This window comes from Artemia sp. Qi Xiang Cuo, chromosome 6 (assembly GCF_049724085.1).
Source record: "Artemia sp. Qi Xiang Cuo chromosome 6, ASM4972408v1, whole genome shotgun sequence".
Classification (NCBI taxonomy): domain Eukaryota; kingdom Metazoa; phylum Arthropoda; class Branchiopoda; order Anostraca; family Artemiidae; genus Artemia; species Artemia sp. Qi Xiang Cuo.
The window spans coordinates 41,978,000-41,997,318 of record NC_142799.1 but is presented as its reverse complement, the minus strand read 5'-3'; the positions used below and the strand labels follow the sequence as shown (position 1 = coordinate 41,997,318).

Here is a 19,319-nt window from a genome sequence, read left to right as displayed (position 1 = left end):
GTTAGAGAAAATCGTAACTAATGCTACAGAATAATTTTTTGTTAACTCAGGGGTTCTCAGTTGTTAGTAAAATTGTCTGTTAGCAATGTTTGATAGTACAGTGGGAAAAAAAGGCTAAGGGCCTGGATAGACGCAGCATTTTTACGCTAAAATGCCGTATTTATTCAATCTGTACATATTCTACCCCTACAATCTTTTGAGCATGGATGTCTTTCCAGGTTAAAGCTCATTTTGGGTGTTTTTCAGGGTAAATTTGAATTCTGGGATAATACATTAAAGGAAGGGAGTATTTCAGTGGTGATTTAGGGGGGGGGGACAGAGAAGGCACTTGGCCCAGGCGCAGAAATTTTAGGCGGACAAAATTTCAAATAAATAATCACCAGTTAAAATCTTTTTTTAATGTTGTTTTTAGTAAAACAAATTATAGGGCGCAGTCGGCAGTAAGCATAATCAAACTGAATAAGGAATTTAAATTTTTCCCTTATCTTCATTACCATTCCTTGAAAATAAGAGTAAGTAGACAGAATTTAACTAATTTGGTCTTTTTTTATATTTCTTACATTCAAATTTTGCACAGGCTAAAGTAAGAAAGTCAGATTTAGATAAGCAGAAAATTTTGTTCACAGATGAAAATTTTGTTAAAATTTGGCTCGAAAATTTTTGGAAGACAGGGAGGGCTAATCAAGATTTTACCCTGGGGGTGAGACGGACCAGAACCGCCACTGGAATATTTTCAATACAGGGGTGGATGTACATAATAGTTCGCTTGTTGTGCTACTTGATGGCTTGGGTTTCCAAATTATTGATTGTTTATAATTATTTGTAATGATTATTATAATCAGTTATTATGATTATTAAGTTCTTTATAATGATTAACTAAAAAAAACAAGTTTTTTTTAACTGAAAGTAAGGATCGACATTAAAACTTAAAACGAACAGAAATTATTCCGTATATGAAAGGGGCTTTCCCCTCCTCAACACCTCGCTCTTTACACTAAAGTTTAACACTGTCTCACAACTTTATTTTTTAAAACAGTAAAACTTTAGTGTAAAGAGCGAGGTGTTGAGGAGGGGAAAGCCCCTTTTATATACTGAATAATTTCTGTTCGTTTTAAGTTTTAATGTCGATCCTTACTTTCAGTAAAAAAAAACTTGTTTTTTTTAGTTAATTTCTGAACGTTTTTTAATTAATGCAGCTTTGATTTTGGCTCAACGTACATGAATAATTAAAACGAAATTCGCATATAAATTTTACTTTTTTTGGCTAAATGGCTTTCTCGAAATTTTGTTCTGACGTAACTTACGAATTAACTTACGTAACGGTCTTATATATTCTTATGTTTTTATTGCATATATTAAGGAGTTCGCTCCCTATGCAATACCTCGCTCTTTACGCTAATGTTCGAATTTCGTCCGAATCACAAACCCCACATTCATAGAAGCCGGTTAAATGGAATAGATGGCTCTTTTGAAAGTACTAAAAAAAGCTGTAGCGTAAAGAGCGAGGTATTGACTAGAAGGCGAACCCCCTGAGATACGTAATAATTTCTGTTCGTTTTCATTTTAATGTTGCTCCTTACTTTCAGTTGAAAAAAACTTGTTTTTTTTATTTAATTTCTGATCGTTTTTAATGCTGGGAAATCTGGAACCCCCTTCATAGAAATGTCCCTTCTTCCAAGGTAATATCCTCCATGGAAAGATCCTCCCACGTAGCCCCTACTCTAAGCCCGACCCCCCACTAGAAAAAAAAATCCTCCTGAAAACGCCTGTATACTTACCAATAACCAACGCTATTTGTAAACAATGGGCAAAGTTTATAACTTGCAGCCCTTCCCCCGGGAACAGTGGGGGATTAAGTAATCCTAAAAGACATATTAATTAAATTTTCGACTATGCGGAACATAATGGCTATCTCAAAATTTCGATCAGGTGACTTCGGGAAAAAAATGAGAATGGGAGGGGGCCAAGTTGCCCTCCAATTTTTTGGGTCACTTAAAAAGGGCACTAGAACTTTTAATTTCCGTTCGAATGAAACCTCTCCCGATAATCAAGGACCACTGGGTCGATACGATTAACCCTAGGAAAAAGAAAAAAAACAACAAAAAAACAAATAAACACGCCTCCGTGATCTTTCTTCTGGCAAACACTGAAAAAGTCCACATTTTCGTAGATAGGATCTAGAAACTTCTGCAGTAGTGTTCTCTAATACGCTGAATATGACGGCATAATTTTCATTAAGGTTCTATAACTTTTAGGGGGTCGTTTCCCCTTTTTTCGAAAATAAGCCAAAAGGCACGTAACTTTTGATGGTAAGATTCAACTTGACGATACTTATATATTTGAAATCACAATTAAAATTTAATTCTTTTGACGCATCTATTGGTATCAAAATTCCGTTTTTTAGACTTTCGGTTACCATTGAGCCGGGTCACTCCTTACTTACAGTTCGTTACCACGAACTGTTTGATTTGTCAAGAATCCGCTAATCTTTTGTGGAAAGCCAGCTTATATTTCGCACGCCTGCGCTCTTAATATGCTGCCAAAATGCCAAGTCTATGTAGCTCTTTGGTGGCTGGTGGCCTATTTTTGCGCTAACCAAGTTTTTTTGGGTGATGATGAACCAACAAAATTGCAGTTCTTGTTTCTAATCAATCTATTTTGTTCCAAAGTAACCAAAAAGCTGGATTTTTGATTTGGTTATGCAAACAGTTCTATGGTATCTTGGTATATGGCAATGTTGAAGGTAAACTAACACCAGCACTGGTTTCTTCGGACCTGTTCTCGTACGAAATTGAGATTCACTAGAATTATTGCTCAATTAATCTGAAAGTAGTAATTAGATGTAGTAGCATTTCCAATTAAACAAACTGGAGAGCAGTTGCACGAAAACACCAGTCAGAATGAGCTAAAGGAACCAGTACTGGTGGGATCTTACCTTCAACAAAAACGATTAGCTTATTAGTTTGAAATAGTTATTATAAACTTGTTCTTGAAATATTATTTACCAGCACAGATGAATGTGATTCTGACCAAGCCATGGGGTAGAGTCATGCACTGTTTCAGATTTCCCTGAAGCTCTCGTGTGACCAAAGTTGAAACCAGCTTCTTGGTCACTGTGAAAACGATAGTTAGTTAAATACAAGAAGCGTATAAATGCTGGTTTTGTATGACCAAGAAGCCCTGATTAGCTTAAAAATAGGCCCTTGGTGCTTTCCGGCAAGTTTTCTTGTGCAAATATTCTCTGATACTTGATTTTAATTAAACTAAATAAAATTGGCAGAAATTTCGTCATTTTTTGAAGAGCATGAGTCATAGTATTAACTGTTGCTAATAACCATGGCTCACACAATAGGATACAGCAGATGTCCTACGGCCCTATCATCGCTGACTAACGCACACTGGATTCGTCCGTATCACTAACAAGTGCGATTTAAGGTTTATTTAAGGTTTTAAATGAAGGCTAGTGCTATTTTCAACTTTTAGAGCACAGAAAATTATTTGTTTTTTAAGGTTTAAGATGAATTTGGAAGAATTGCATTAACATGAATTGCATCGTTGTTAGTGCTACCTGTCAGATCATACATCCAAATCATAGGTAGCAACTGGCCATTCCGTGAATAGGAATTCGCAAACAGAAACAAAACTTTGAATTCTGCGTTTTGCTGAAATCAAAATAAAGTAACTAGGCTACAAAAGTAATTTGTATGTCCAGATAAAACGTAAAGGGCTATGAAGGTAAAGTCATTTTTTTAACAGAGAGTAGAGTAGAGGGCTAAAATTCTAGTTTAGCTACTTTTCGCTATCTTGGAGAGGGAATTAGGAAAATAAAACTTTCAGTAATGAACCCAGGGCCTGAAACATACTCTGGGAAGGTATTGTCAAGCTTCTATGTAAACCCTCTTCTGATTTCTCAGTCTTAGAAATTTGTTTACTTGACAGGTCTATAGGCTACCTATTGAAATTTTGACAAAACAGGAGCCTAGGCCTATTTACCTTAACTTTCAGTTTCTTTTTCTCTGGTTTTAGTCCTGAAAATGCAGTGTCTGTTATTTGAGCAGAATTTTAAGCTATATTGATGGTTTTTTTTTCTAAATTTAGAAAATGTATTGCAGATAGGCTAGCCTATTTGAAACCTCATAGATTGGGATTGAGCAAAGCTGTGAAGCTGAAAACAGTTTCCTTGTAGACCTAATTCATTTAAGCATAAGATCTGTTTTGCAAGGTTTCACTGTAAAATTCCACTTTAGCTACTTTTGGCTATCTTGGAAAGGGCTTAGGTTAGGAAAATGAAACTTTCAGGGATGGGTCTACAGGCTAAAGTAGGCTATGTCCTGGGAAGGTATTTTGAAAAGTAAATTTGCAGGTGGCACAATCATTTAGCTAGGATAAAAGTGAAAATGTCATCTGATGCCCTTTTTTATGCTCTTTCATAGTACAATAATTACTTCTGTTGCAAATTGCATCTTGAGCCCTTAAAGGGGCTCCAAAGGTATTTTATATGAATTAGGAAAGAGCCTAAAAAAAGCATCAAATGAAGTTTTCACTTTCATCCTAGTTAAATTATATGGCCCATAATTTAAAAAAAAAACAAATTTAGGTTTTTTTTCTAAATTTAGAAAGTGTACTTGCAGATCTTTGAAACCTCATAGATTAGGATTGAGCAAAGTTGTAAAGCTGAAAACAGTTTTCTTGTAGGCCTAATTCATTTAAGCAGAAGATCTGTTTTGCAAGGTATCACTGTAAAATTCCACTTTAGCTACTTTTGGCTATTTTGGAAAGGGGTTAGGTTAGGAAAATTAAACTTTCAGGAATGGGTTTACAAGCTAAAGTATGTCCCAGGAAGGTATTTTGAAGTACCTACCCCTACTCCTCCCTCTAGAGGGTACTGAAATTTGCCTGCATGACAGGTTTATACCTATTGAAATTTTGACAAAACAAAATTTTACCTTAATTTTCAATTATCAGTTTCTTTTTCTCTGGCTTTAGTTTTGAAAATGCAATTCTTGTTATTTATCAGCTTCACAAACTTTGCTCAATCCCAATCTATGAGGTTTCAAAGATCTGCAAGTACATTTTCTAAATTTAGAGAAAAAAATCATTGATATGGCTTAAAATTCTGCTCAAATAACAGGCATTGCTTTTATATATAACAGGCATATATATATATATATATATATATATATATATATATATATATATATATATATATATATATATATATATATATATATATATATATATATATATATATACATATATATATATATATAGCAGATCATCATTTCCACCATGAAACATATCTCCCCTTAAATTCACCAAATCATTGCACCTAAAAAGAAAATGTCCCAAGACTCTCCTTAAGATACCTTGGTGGTGTGCAAATTTGTAGTCTATTCAGAAAATTAATATCCCTCCAGTCTGTTACAAGTGGTGGACAATTAGTTTGCATCTGACTCCAAATTCTAATATATTTAATTGGTAAATTTATCTTGAAATAGTTTTCTTCACAAAACTCTCTTTAATACTTCTATAGAAAAATAAACTAGTCAAAGCACTCGTGCCAGAACCCCAATTTATTTGCTGTTTTTCATCTGGTTATGAAATCCAGCAAATCCAGTGCATGAAATCCAATTTTGCATGAGTGACTATAATGGTATTAGGGATAAAAATATCATTTGAAAGGGTTTAGAAATATGGATAACAAGCAAAGAAAACATGTTAATTTGACTAATAGAAACATGCTGTATATTATAAAGTAAGAATTTCCTTGTTTTTGTGTTTTCTTTTTGGTTTGTACATATTCTTAGAGCTATATTTGGGCCATCAGAGGGGGGGGGGTTGCATTGTCAGAAAACTGACTATGGTATTTGGACAGAACATAAGATAAGGAATCTAATGGTACTGTTTATGTTTTATTAACATATCTCCTTCAGAGGAGCCCTTACTCTGTGTTATTACACAGTGGACTGATCTCTGCTTGACAATATAGGGCCCAAGGTTTCATCCCAGCTGCTGTAGGACCTGGAATTGCAGGAGGTAAAATTCTAGAGGGGGTGTCTTACATACCTTGGAAAGCAGTTGAATTAGGTCAATGAAAGTTTCAGGAATATTTCTGGACCCTAAACTATTTCCTTGGAAGATATTTTGAACTACGATATCTACCTCTTTGTCTTCCCTCTCTAAAGGGTGCTGACCTTGATGAATTTGTACAAACTTTGTGTTATAAAAATAGAACTTTCAGAAGTAGATCTACAGTATGCATAAAACTTTATTAGGCCTAAGTCCTATTCTAAAAGGGTCTAAAAGAGTTTTGAAAATTGCATGTTAAATTTGAAAAAAATAATTCTAGTGTGGCTTAAGATTCCACTCAAATCATTAGAATTGTGTTTCATGAACCTTGAAACAAAGGAAAGTAGACTTAAACCAAAATTAAGGAAAAACATAATTTTTTTTTTCAAAAATTAGGACAGTTAGACCTGTCTTCTATGTAATTTTCTAAGCTGTAGAAATAGGGAAGGGCATAATTTAGCCTCTGGAGAAAGCTTAGTCTAGCCTGCAATTTCATTACCCTGGTTGATGCTCTTGCCTAAGGTAATTTTGCAATGTTTTGATTAATCTGCTAGCTTAAAAAATGAACATACTCCTTAATGTCCTTAATGTTTTTTCCTAATATGCTAGTTGCTACTGTTCCAAATTGTATTTCGAGGCATAAAGGTGATCCTTAAAATGACACCTGGTTCTTTCTTTGTTTTTGCTGCTAGAACTAATATATCAGATAGAAGAAAAATATACCATTTGATTCCCATTCAATGCTCTTTTCAAATATTTTAATCACTGCTGTTGCAATTGCATCCCAGTCCCCCCTCTTATACAGCAAGTTGGCCTATAGTCCTAAACTACATGCAAAAATTAGCTCTTTTTTTTTTAATTAGCTTTGTTTGGTGTTATGAAACAACTGCTGATTAGAAATAAGTAAAAAAAAAAAAAAAATACAAAATAAGCAAGCTTTTATGTATAGCTGAAAGCTGTATTTAGCCCCATTAGGGGGGAGGGGCCAAGGCAGGGGTGGATCCAGAATTTTTTTTATGGGGGTGGGGGGCAAAATAGGTTGATCCGAAAAAAAAATATTTAGGGGGGGGAGATAGGTTGATCCAATAAACGTGCGTTATGAGCAAGTTTAATTAACGTAAACTTGAGTTAATTAAGTAAATTACACTACTTTAGACTACGCCAAGGGGGCGCGCGCCCCCCTTGCCGAGGCAGAATGGTGACAGCAGTGATTATTATGTTTGGAAAAGGCACTAAATGGGGATTGGATTGGTGTATTTCTTATTTCTTAGTTCTACAAAAGACATAAGGGATGTTGTGTTGTAATGATTTTAGACTACTTTAAGGCTTAAAATAGAATTTACAACAATAGCAATTAGTGTATCTGGAAAAAGCACTAATGACATTGAGGGGTTTGTTCATCTTTTAGCTGGTAAATTAATCAAGATATAAAAAAAATTTACCATTACAAAGGTAGTAATAACTACCACTACAATTGCATTCCAGTCCTCATAGGGCTGGGCATAGCCCTTGACTATTTGCAAAAGTTTGCTGATTTGGTTGGTTTGCATTATTTTTCTTTTTATATTCATCAACAGTTTGTTAATAAAGCCAATTTAAAAAAAAAGAAGCAAACTTTTGTATTTACTGTAAGGCTATATCTTGTCCTGTTAGGGGCAATGCAGTTGCAGTGGTAGTCTTTATTGTATTTGGAAAGAGCATTAAATGGTATATTTCTATTATTTTTTTTCTATCTGACTTCTGTCCTCTATGTTAATTAATTTTTTTTTGACAGAGTGCTCAAAGATGCATTGCATTGGTGATACTTTTGGGAGGAAGGGGTGTGTACTCGCTAGATTTGAATTTTTTTTGGTAGTTACATTGGAAAAATTGAAAAAAAACACCTTCTATATTTTGAAAAAAACACGTTTTGCCCCCGCCTCCCTAATTTTTGTGGATTGACACAACTAGTGCATTGAATGGTAGTGTTATGTTTAACTTTTAGCTAGAAAATTAATATAAATACCCTGAAATTATCTCATAATTTTCGTTTGGTATAATTCAAGGTGATAAGCTGAACCCTGGATAGTAGTTAAGAGATTTAAATAAAACTCCAAGGCATGAATGTAGAGTCTAAATTACGTTCTATGAAGGTCTTTAGCAGTACCTACTTCTACCCTTCCTCCCTCCAATGGGCATTGACCTTTGTTTGTAAAGTTTGTCTTAGAATAGAATTTTATTAATATTAGAATATGCTACAAATAAAAGCATTGTATAAACACCTGCCAATAAGGCTGTGCAGTATGTTTTATAGGAATATATCTACCAAGAAGTGTTATAAACATCTAGAAATATATCTACAGCACATCTAAGTCTCATAAATAGTTTTTTTTAGCTTTATGTCTTTGCTAAATCCTGTTTTACTTGGTTTCAAAGAGTTTGTGAAAAGTTTCTTTGGAAATAAAAAGTAGTTTTGGTGGATTGAATGGTATTTGCCTTTGTGGTCTCAGCTTTGACTGAGTGTGGTACCAGTAATAAAATCTTGTTGAATTATTCCACTTCCAAATTAACTATAATGAAAACTAATTTTTTACTTTATAAGACCATTAAATATTGTTTATAGGGGCCAATAATTTAATCCAAGTTTCATCAGTTTTGACTAATTTTTTTAGTTTTAACATTCTTCCATCTATTTTCCCTCTGTTATCCGCCATTCTTTTATACAACATTGACATAAATTTTAGCAGACACTTTTAAGAAGCTAGGCTTGTTGAAAAGGAATAAAAAAAGTAGACTCTGAAACAAACTATACCAAAGTCAGACTTTGAAGCACTTGCACAGCAATTTTAAAAGGGATTATGCTAATAGTATAAGTAAGAATTTTCTTTTTATTGGTGGTACTTTAGGAATCCGTAAAAAAACACGCCATCACATTATTAGGCTTTTCCAATACATTGCTTGCATAAATTACAGCCATCAGATGTGTGCTTTTTTGGATTATTCAAGACACAATAATGGAAGAATTCAATGGAGTGACATAACCTGAATCCTGGACCAAAAATTTTTGTCTATGATAAAGTAAAGCTGTGACTTTGTTTCTTTGAAGAAAATTCCAGCCTTTCCAGCACAGTGGCAGCTTTCTGCTCTATGTAACTTTGCTTTTTCAATCATGATATATTTCAAGATGCAGTATCTCTTCTGTCAGAAATCACTGACAGGCAGCTGCCAGGTTTCATTGTATCTCTAGTCATCCACAGTTGGAGTAGTAGCACCTAAAATTCTTCCTTTGGTCCTGCATTAGGGCTGCCAGAAGAGATTAGACCCTTCTCGCATGTTGGTCCAGTCGTAATTCTACGACAGGAACGCCACTGAAGGGGAAGAAGAAAATCCTGAGTGGTATTCATGACAAGGCAGGAATTGAGAGGACAGTCACAGAGAAAAGCACCAACACAAAGAAAGGAAAGCAGCCAAAAGAAGTTACAAAGATGTAGACCTAGACACAAATAATTCTGATGTGTTTGAGATTACTTTGTGCACAACATCAAGTGCCAAGTCACTCCACTGTGCAAGTCAAAGGATTTAAACCTTTTGATTTCAAAATGCTTTAAGTTGGTGATTTTGTTCTGGCCAAATATTCACCTGTCAAAGGACAGTACTAAAGACATTTTTGATGGACTACAAGTGACAGAGACCCACAGTGTTAAAACAAGGGTGTCACGAGGAAACAACAAAACAAATTTGAGTTCCCTGAATTTCCTAATATGGTAGATGCATGTAATTCTGAATTAGTGATTAAGCTGTCAGTGCCATCACCCGCTGATGAGATGAAGGACCACAATTTGAATACAGTCTGTTGCATCGTGTTCTTTGCCGATTTATTTTAGCATTATTAAGTTTCTGCAGTTTTTTTTCTATTAAATTATCAACATATCCTATTATGGATAGGTCTAAGCTTTCAACAATACAAGTAAGAAGCAATTTTGACCCCACTTTTATTATAATTTAATTTTGTGCAGGGGTGAATCTCCAGTATTTTCAATTGGGGGGGGGGGGCAAGAGGTGTCCATATCCGGATGGTCATGGGGCATGGGCTATAAATAAATAATTTCTGAGACCACACTGGCTAATCATGATAAAACAAAAAATCGCGAAGAAAGGAAGAAAACGAGGACACTTAACAGCCAGTGAAAAAATTGAAAAATTATGCAAATATTTCGGTCAAGACCTCCGCTTGACCGTCCTCAGTGCAGAATAAAACTGATAAATATATAAAAACCAAATCTTAAAATAAAAACACCAAACTAAAATTGGACGACCCTTTCCTAGTAACGATGAAAGAGTAACTGAATAAAAAACAAGTTTAAATGGCATTTAAGAAATTCATTTTGCGTAAAGCACTTTTAAAGGCTGGTCGTTTTCCAGTTTGACTGTTATCGCAGACTCTATTCGATTGCACAATATAGCTTTGTGGATGTATGTAAAAACGATCAGAATTAATAATTTTTTCATAAATAGGACTTAGAAAAGTTTCTCCAGTGTCTCTATTGAGGGCGACCTTTAGGTGAATGTGCTTTTTTATTTCAACTGCCTCCCTGAAAACTTGCGTGAGACCTTTAACAGGGGCAACGATGGAGGCCTCGTCAAACAAAATGAAATGGTGTGGACTCTCGTACACATTTTATAGGGTAGCCATTGCATGTGGGAGCATGGAGGAGAGTCACTTAACTCCTTCTTAACTCATCTAAACACTTTGGACTCTAACCTTCAGTTCACTTTAGAACTAGAACATAACCACAAACTTCCTTTCCTAGATGTTTTAATTTTCAATAAGTCTCCTGGCCTTGAATTTTATATTTATAGAAAGCCTACGCATAACGATAGGTATTTGCATTTTTCCTCCAACCACACTCCCTGCATAAAAAGAGGAGTTGTTATTTCTTTGGTTGACCGAGTAATAAGAATACGTTCAGAGCCTCACATAGACTCAGAATTGAATTGTATTAAGGACATTTTATTTTGCAATGGCTACCCTATTAAATTATATGAGCCCATTATAGACAGTAGATGAAAAAAGGCAGAAGGGAGTGCCTCAGGTCCACAAGCTCCAGCAGATACCGTCCCGTTGGTGGATGTTAAGAAACTTTTCACTGCTGTACCCTACATTCCAAAAATTGAGTGGCAAATTGAAAAGAATCCTTAAAAAACATAAACTTAGCGTCGCCTTTAAAAATTCAAATATTACACAGAACTTTTTTAACAACGGCAAAGATAAAACCAGCCCCATTCTGGGTAGTGGTGTTTATAGAATTCCTTGTTCTTGTGGCTGTTTTTATGTTGGTAGAACCCAACAGCAATTGGGGGAGAGGTTATCTGAGCACAAGTCCTGAATCGACAAGGCAATGAGGCTACGTCAAAGGCCTGAGGGTTTTTGATTCCGCCTTGGCGCAACATGTGTACGAGAGTCCATACCATTTCATTTTGTTAGACGAGGCCTCCATCGTTGTCCCCGTCAAAGGTCTCACGCAAGTTTCCAGGGAGGCAGTTGAAATAAAAAAGCACAATCACCAAAAGGTAGCTCTCAATAGAGACACTGGAGAAATTTTTCTAAGTCCCATTTATGACAAAATTATTAATTCTGATCGTTTTTACATACATCCACAAAGTTATATTGTGCAATCGAATAGAGTCTCCGATAACAATCAAACTGGAAAGCGATCAGCCTTTAAAAGTGCTTTACGCAAAATGAAATTCTGAAATGCCATTTAGACTTGTGTTTTTTATTCAGTTACCCTTTCACCGTTACTAAGAAAGGGTCGTCCAATTTTAGTTTGGTGTTTTTATTTTAAGGTTTGGTTTTTATATTTTTATCAGTTTTATTCTGCACTGAGGACGGTCAAGCGGAGGTCTTGACCGAAATATTTGCATAATTTTTCAATTTTTTCACTGGCTGTTAATTGTCCTCGTTTTCTTCCTTTCTTCGTGATTTTTTGTTTTGGCATGGGCTATATAATAATTTTTTCTTCAAATTATTGCGGGGCAATTGTTGGTTGTTGGAAGCCCGACAGCCCAAAATGTCTAAAAAAGGATTGTCCTGAAACTAACATATTGTTTTTATAACTTTCATATTTTTGTGTTTTTCCTTAAATATTCCTAGGGGTTCATCTTGGAACCGTCCTTATTTTCTCTTTACTTCAAGTTAAAGATTTCTTTAGTGGCTTGTCTTAGTTTGGTTTCATGATTTTCATCAGGGGTGCTAAGCCTAAAATGATCAGAAATAAAGCCATATAATGCGTGGAATTTAAAACGAACATAAATTATTATTGATGAATAGTTATAAAAACTTAAAAAAAAAAACAGAAATTCAAATGATATATATGTCAGATCAAATTAAAACGAACGTAAATAGCTATAAATTACTGTGGAGCTATGACTCCCTCAAACCTCGAAAGGGCTAAAGTGTCTTTTTGAAAGGGACTAGTAGTTCAAATAGTGTGTTTTTGTTTGTCATCAAGGTTAAAAAAAAAGAAGAAAAATCACAGTTCAAGTTTACTGAAAAAGAAAAAAATAATTTCTTACAACACATTTTGACTTTCAGTATAGTTTTACCATTTTGATATGATAAATTTTTTCATCAAAACTTTTCCTCTTGATTCCATTTCATTCAAAATTATGGAAAATTAATGACTAAATAAAGCTTAAAATGACAAATGGTAGGTTGTGAAGCACCCTGTAAATTTCGCTGAAGTAATATTTTGAATTGGCCTATCAGACAGCTGTGGTAACGAACTCTAAGTAATGAATGACTCGGCTCATCAGTAGTCGAAATTTTAAACAATGGAATTTTGATAATGATTAATACATTAAAAGAATTGGCTTTTTATGTTCATTCCAAAAATATAAGATTCGTTAAGTTTAATATTACTCATCAAAAGCTAGGACCCTGAAAAAATTCGAATGGTTTTTGAAAAAGGGGAGAAGCACCTCCAAAAAGTCAAGCGATCTTAATGAAGCGAGTCCTTCCTCATCTCTCGCTCTTTACGCTAAAGTTTGATTTTTGTTTTTTTCAATTCTTTAAGAACCACTCATGAAACGCAAGGGCCGGTGAATTTGAATGAGAAGTATTTTTAAAGAGCTTTAAGACTTTAATGTAAAAAGTAAGGGATGGAAAAGAGACTTATTTGATCAGTAAAAGACTCACCTGATTTTGTATATATTTGAAAGGAATGTATTTAGAATGAAGGAAGTAAGATCATATATATATATATATATATATATATATATATATATATATATATATATATATATATATATATATATATATATATATATATATATATATATATATATATATATATCTTCTTGGCCCAGAGAACATCTACTATGAGTTTCAAGCCAATAAAAAATAAATAAAAAATCGATTATTGAATGTATTCCGAAGCCCAGAACATCTTTTGGTCTAAGTTGGGAAGCCTAGCGGATATGGGGCCTCGTAACTATCGACAGTATTCAAAGTATGGTACGGTAGCTCTATTTGATCTGGGCTGATCGTCAAAATTCCCAGTGAGTTAAGTCGTTTTGGGCATCGCTAATTGAGAATGGTTGAAGTCTTGTAATTCCTTGTGTCAGGGCTGATCAGAGATATTTTAGGTCCAATAAATCCTTTTTAATCTGAACTGTTGGTTTTGATCAGTAAGTTTAAAGGCAAGAGGCTACAAAATGTTTGCTCATGCATTTACGCCATTATAGCCAAATTTGTGTCTGATAACAGGCTGGGGGGATCATGGAGCCGTGAAGGCACATATTTTGTTTTTTGATCATTTTAAATGAAAAGAGCATCTTAAAATTTTGATACAGTGGCCTGGAGTAAAACTGACATAGGAGGGCAACTGGTTGCCCTTCATTTATCTTTGGCTCTCATAAAAATAACTAGAACGTCAAATTTCCAGTCGAATGAGCCACCTCCCAAGTTGTTATGGGCAATGGGGTAGCTGGAAAACTGTGTTTCCAAAAATAAGCTCAAAATAGGCTATTGGACATAGGTTTTGACAAGTTTTAAGCTGAAGGGAATTATAGCAAAACTAAATTATATTTTGACTCCAAGTTTCTACAGCTAATACACCTCGAACTCACATTCCAGGAAAACACGATGCATGTAAACTAATTCTGTACGTCATAGAACCCTGCCTATGATTATTCTAATCAAATAGGAAAATTACATAGAATAACGAAAATCTTTTTAGGAAAGCCTCGAGTGCCTTCTAGATTTTTCTACTTCCGTGCCATTGTGTATACCAATTATATTTTTTTGAAATGCCTGTTGAATGGCTTCTACTGTGGAATACAAATTAGAAAGTGTCACAGAAACCAGATTTTCTGCTGTTCCTTGAGCATTTTCCTTTTTCTAGTTGGAATCTGCGTATTGCTATATCCCGATGTTGTTTACCTGAGTCTGCTTCAGTTAAGGACTAGAACCGCTTCGCTCTGATTAAGAAACTGGATATATTTCCCTCTCTTAGGCTATGCTTCCCTCTGTTAGAAAGTGTCTAAAGGGCTCAACTGAAACGTAAGTTGTGTATATTAAATAAGATAGCGTGGCGGACTGTTCTCGCCTATCCTGATATTCCCTTTTTAAGCACGTTTATGCAATATAAAAATTGACGCAAAGCTAATAAAAGCCAAAAGTAGGTTAATTAAGTAAGTGAAACATTCAAGGATGTACGCAAAAAAAGAATCCAAGAAAATGAGAAAATGTTCTGCACAACTTTTTTTGCAAAAAAGTGTAAATTTTTCTTTCAAAATTGTAGTTTTTCTGCTCCTGCTCTTCCAACGAAGGAAGCTACCCCCTGTTTTCCCATGTTGTAACTTTTTTTTAAAGAATGGTTCAGTATCTGTAGACGTTTATTGCCTATTTGTAGCTGAGCCAGATCAACATTTAAAAATTCCATCTCAAATGGGGACTGCCCCCATCGACTTGCTATGCAATTGCTACAGTGTATATGACTGGATAAAACTCAAGTTCTTTTGAACACAATACAAAGTTTTTTAGACTTTGGGACTTAAATCCATTAATTTTGTATAAATGTTTGTGTTTTTCAATAAAGGGAAATATTGCTGTGATAGTTATAGGGGGAATTTTAAAGGGTGCATTCCTCTTCTTCCCTTAATAAAAAAAGATTATTTCAAAAGGAACTTCAAAGAAAAATGAATAGTAATATTAAGACCCAAGATAGACGAAAAAAGAATGAGTGCTGTACGGAGATTTGATTAAAATTCATTCTGTGTAATGTGGAAAGTTCGAACGTAGCAAATAATGCGTAATGCTGTTAAATAGTTTTTGAAACTTAGCGTAATGGTCCAAGTACGAAAAGTTTTCAAGTTAGTCTATCTAATGCCCAAATGATACAGCCATAACTTTTTTTTTATTAATCATTGTTCTGTTATCCAGTGGTAAGCTTCAATCTTGCAGAAAACTAGGCTGGCGAGACAGATGTTACTTCAAAATGGTAAATACAAATTTGCTATGAAATGTTTTTGGCCCCGTAGTCAGAATATCTGCTTCGATTAATAAAAAAAATAATTCAAAAATAGTTATTTTACACGTCTAGGATAGAGTTAGCAAGTTCCAACGAGAACTAGGCTATCCATTCAAAGGTAGCTGTAGAAACATAGGCTTATGCCTTCTTTTCTGATAAATAGTCGAGGGAAAAGGGGAGGGTGTCTAATGGACCATGGACCAATTTTGTTTGTCCAATCACTTACATTGAATGTCCTTGCGCTATTCTGCTTCAAACAACGTAAAATATATTAAAATTTAATCACAAGGTTGTCAAAAATTTAGTTTAGGTGCTCATGGTGGGGGGGGGGGGTATAAGGTGATCGTTCAAGGGTTCGCTATGTATCTCCGGTCGTTAAGCATAATAATAAGGAGATCCAATCCTAAAGACACACAGAGACAACCAAAGGACATATTTGGGCTGAGGTAGACCAATGGGCTGTTGGCTATGGTGTTGAAGACAAAAGTCTGAACTGTTGGGGAAAATGACCGATTATCAATAGTGCTAATATTCAAAATCGGTACTTTTAGCCAAGGAGACTTTACATAATTTTAGACCTCTTACTTTTACATTCCAGGTGCCAGAAGCCTTCAGTTTCGTACTTCGGGAAATCCCTGAATTTTGAAACTGTGAAGCCTGCTACTGCCTGGACCAGTAAAGATAGCAGTTTAAAATTTATTGGAATTTAACTCCTTGACTGTAACTATGGGCATATCAAATTTAAAGCAAATATGGGCACTTATGTGTGGATGGTAGATAGGTCTCGGAAGTTGCGTCTGCCTCTGAAAATCAGTGTCCAATTGACTCAACATACTTGTTCCATAAGTTTCAGACCGATTGATGAAAAAATAAATCTGCCCACCTTTCTTATACAGAAAATTTAGCGGTGGTGGTGGTGTTGAAGGTGCTACGGGACCACTTTGGTCCTCTAATAATAAATATTGAAATCCTTGCATGATCCCTGTGGAAACAATGTGCCACATGCCTAGGTTTCTGCTAAAAAGTTAAAGGGGATTGCCCCCAGGTATTATTTTGGAAGCAATCTCCGGTTGCTTTTGTTTCTCTACACCCCCCTCCATTCAGAGGGGCTGAGGTTCGGAGGCTATATCTTTCACAAATGTCGATCCAGACGTGTCGCTGTTGAGCAGTACGTCAGTGTCAACGTTCGTGTCTTCCGGGCAGGGACGTACGCAGGGGGGGCCTCCGGGCCTGGCCCCCCCCCAAAATCTCACGATTTTTTTCATTTTCCCATAATTTTCTGATTTTTCTCACAGAATAATGGGTTGGAAGGATTTGCCCCCCCCCGAAACAAATTGGCCCCCTCCGAAACAAATTCCTGCGTACGTGCCTGCTTCCGGGGATGTATGGTCCTTGGTTTGAAAATCAGTCACCAGTATGCGATTTTCCATAAATATTTTTCTGCCAGACATTTAGTCTCTAGCACCCAATCCAAAGCATGTAGTCAACATGATATCTTTCAGGCGTCAACTTACGGCGAAGCCTCCTGTACGCCACATCAGCCTCCCCTCTAGTTTTCCGGCCAATGCTTATTTATAGCGAACGAGGTTATGCGCCAAATGATAGCACAGCCTCTTTTTTGTACTAGAAAAACTGGGACCCCTGAACTATTTATCGGGCACGCCCACAATTGAGTTCTATCCACTGTATCCTTTCCCTCAACCTCGATCCGAATCATGAATACCGTTTGCCAATTTATGTGATGTTATCTACGTTCAGTTCATCCAATCTTGGCAGCGTGTTCGACAAAATACCCCGCCCCACGGCCAGACACTGGTCAGGACGACCAGTGGCTGGGAAGTGACTGAAATTAGCAGTATTAGGCCCCTATTTCTGGATGGGTATCAACATGGGCAACTACTCCCAGGGGCACGACTTGAAGGTTGTCATCACTGCCCCCATTGCTCTGCCTTAGTGCCAAACGCAGAAAATGAAACGGCAAATCAGTACAAACAAGGAACGAAAATTGCTAGCAATTCTAGATGACAGCATATATGGAACTGTGGGGAAATGCACCCTTTTTCTTTTCAAAATTTTCTCTTTGTTATTCTAAGAAGACGTTTTGGCAATGGGATCAAGGAACTCTCACGTATCATAAGCCTTCTTGATTTTAGTCCAACTTCAATTCGAAACTGATGCCTTCCAGTTTGCCTGCTAGAAAGAAAGCTTGAGGGAACAACTGGCTCTACCAGCAGGTAGCCTTCTCTGATATTGACAATTAACTCCACTTTAGCACACACACACACATTATACTGTAGCTGATTGGCCAGCAAAAATCAGCCTTGCTGAGACACACGGGACAAAACCAAAGTGTTGCTTCCACAACACAATTGGTCAATGGTCTTGACTCTGGAAGACTGCCACCCTCTGTATTGTTCTTAGTATACTTTTGATTGGTTCTCCATGTTTAACACATGACAGGTTTATTCGATTAAAAAAAATTATTTAATTTTCTTGTAAAAAAAGGGTATTCTTGATAGTGTACTTAAGAGGCTGTTGATTTCACGGTTTACCTTTAACCACGCCTTATCTTTCTCGTCAAATTTGCTGAAAAAATATTAGCTTGTGGACTTTCGTCCTCAAGCTAATGTGAAGGTGTGGGCGGTGTCATTGAAAAGTACTCAATCTGTTAGATCTTCAATGGAAAAAAAACTGTCGGAAACTAAATTTAAATTTGCGTACTAATTTGGGTAGTGAGGAGGTGTGTTTGATTTTGGACCTTGCCCTTGAAATCTCAGGATTCTTATGGTTTCCCTTATAATTTGTTATCAACTTTTGTTGAATTATTTTTTCTTCAACTTTTCCTTTCTGAACTTTTGTATTCTATTTTATCGGTTGACTGCCCTCATCTAAGTTATTGCAATTCAATATTAGATAATACAACTATTTTTCTTAGACTATAGCTATAGGTCTGGCACATCGCATGAGGGGTTCTTTGGAAAGATAAATCGCAAAAAGAAATTTTTAGTTTAATTTGGTTCCATTTTATACCTTTTCCAGAAAAGAGGTAAATCCATGGGCGTAGGGAGGGGGCAGGGGGGGGGGAAGCTGCCCCCCCCTAGACCTTCAAATTTACATTAGATATGGCTGAAAAAGCAGATGGTTTGGAAAAAGCAGTTGATAAAACTCCATCACACTATCGACTGCTCCCCCCTAGACAATATGCTGCCTAATGCTGCCTACGCCCATGGGTAAATCCCCTTTCTTTAATAAAACTTTTCTGTAATCATAGTAAATCATAACTCTAAGTCATAGACAATTCACTAGTCGACTAAATCACCAATAAAAACTGTATTTTTAAAACTGTTTCATGAGTATCTTTTTCCTAGTATTGTGTTTCTAAACTTGAATTTTCTTAACTTTTTTCTTTTTATGGGACAAGCAGACGTTTTACGTCAAAGTAAAAGCAAAATGCTGGATTTTCAATTATAATTTAGTGCCGACCTAGTGAGATCCTTTTCATGAGCGCCGCCATTTAATTTCCGGGGGGGGGGGGGGGCAAGTGATGACAGGGTCTTAGTTTTATCATGTTTTAAATTGGAAATGTGCTTATTCTCCTGTTTTGCATTTGTTTAGTCTTGTTTCCTGGGGAGGGATAATACCACCCTAGCCCCCTTGTCAGTGCCCATGGTCCTTTCATACATTAATGGCGGTATTTCTAATCACTATTTCATAGTTCTGTAAATTAATAAGGTTGGT

At 35.7% G+C, this 19,319-nt stretch overlaps 1 protein-coding gene across 2 annotated transcripts in view; it reads left to right on the top strand.

Moving 5' to 3' along the window:
* The first annotated feature begins 3,644 nt into the window (after positions 1–3,644).
* The window catches only part of CdGAPr (GTPase-activating protein CdGAPr), a 286,444-nt gene continuing 270,769 nt past the window's right edge, over positions 3,645–19,319 (top strand). The window contains exons 1-2 of one of the 2 annotated variants that reach the window (XM_089090757.1): positions 3,646–3,735; positions 14,454–14,611. In XM_089090757.1, the coding sequence (XP_088946883.1) occupies positions 14,568–14,611 (44 nt within the window). In that variant the 5' untranslated portion in view covers positions 3,646–3,735; positions 14,454–14,567. Of the gene's footprint in view, positions 3,736–14,453; positions 14,612–19,319 lie in introns of both variants that reach the window. The other variant, XM_089090758.1, reaches the window with a different exon arrangement.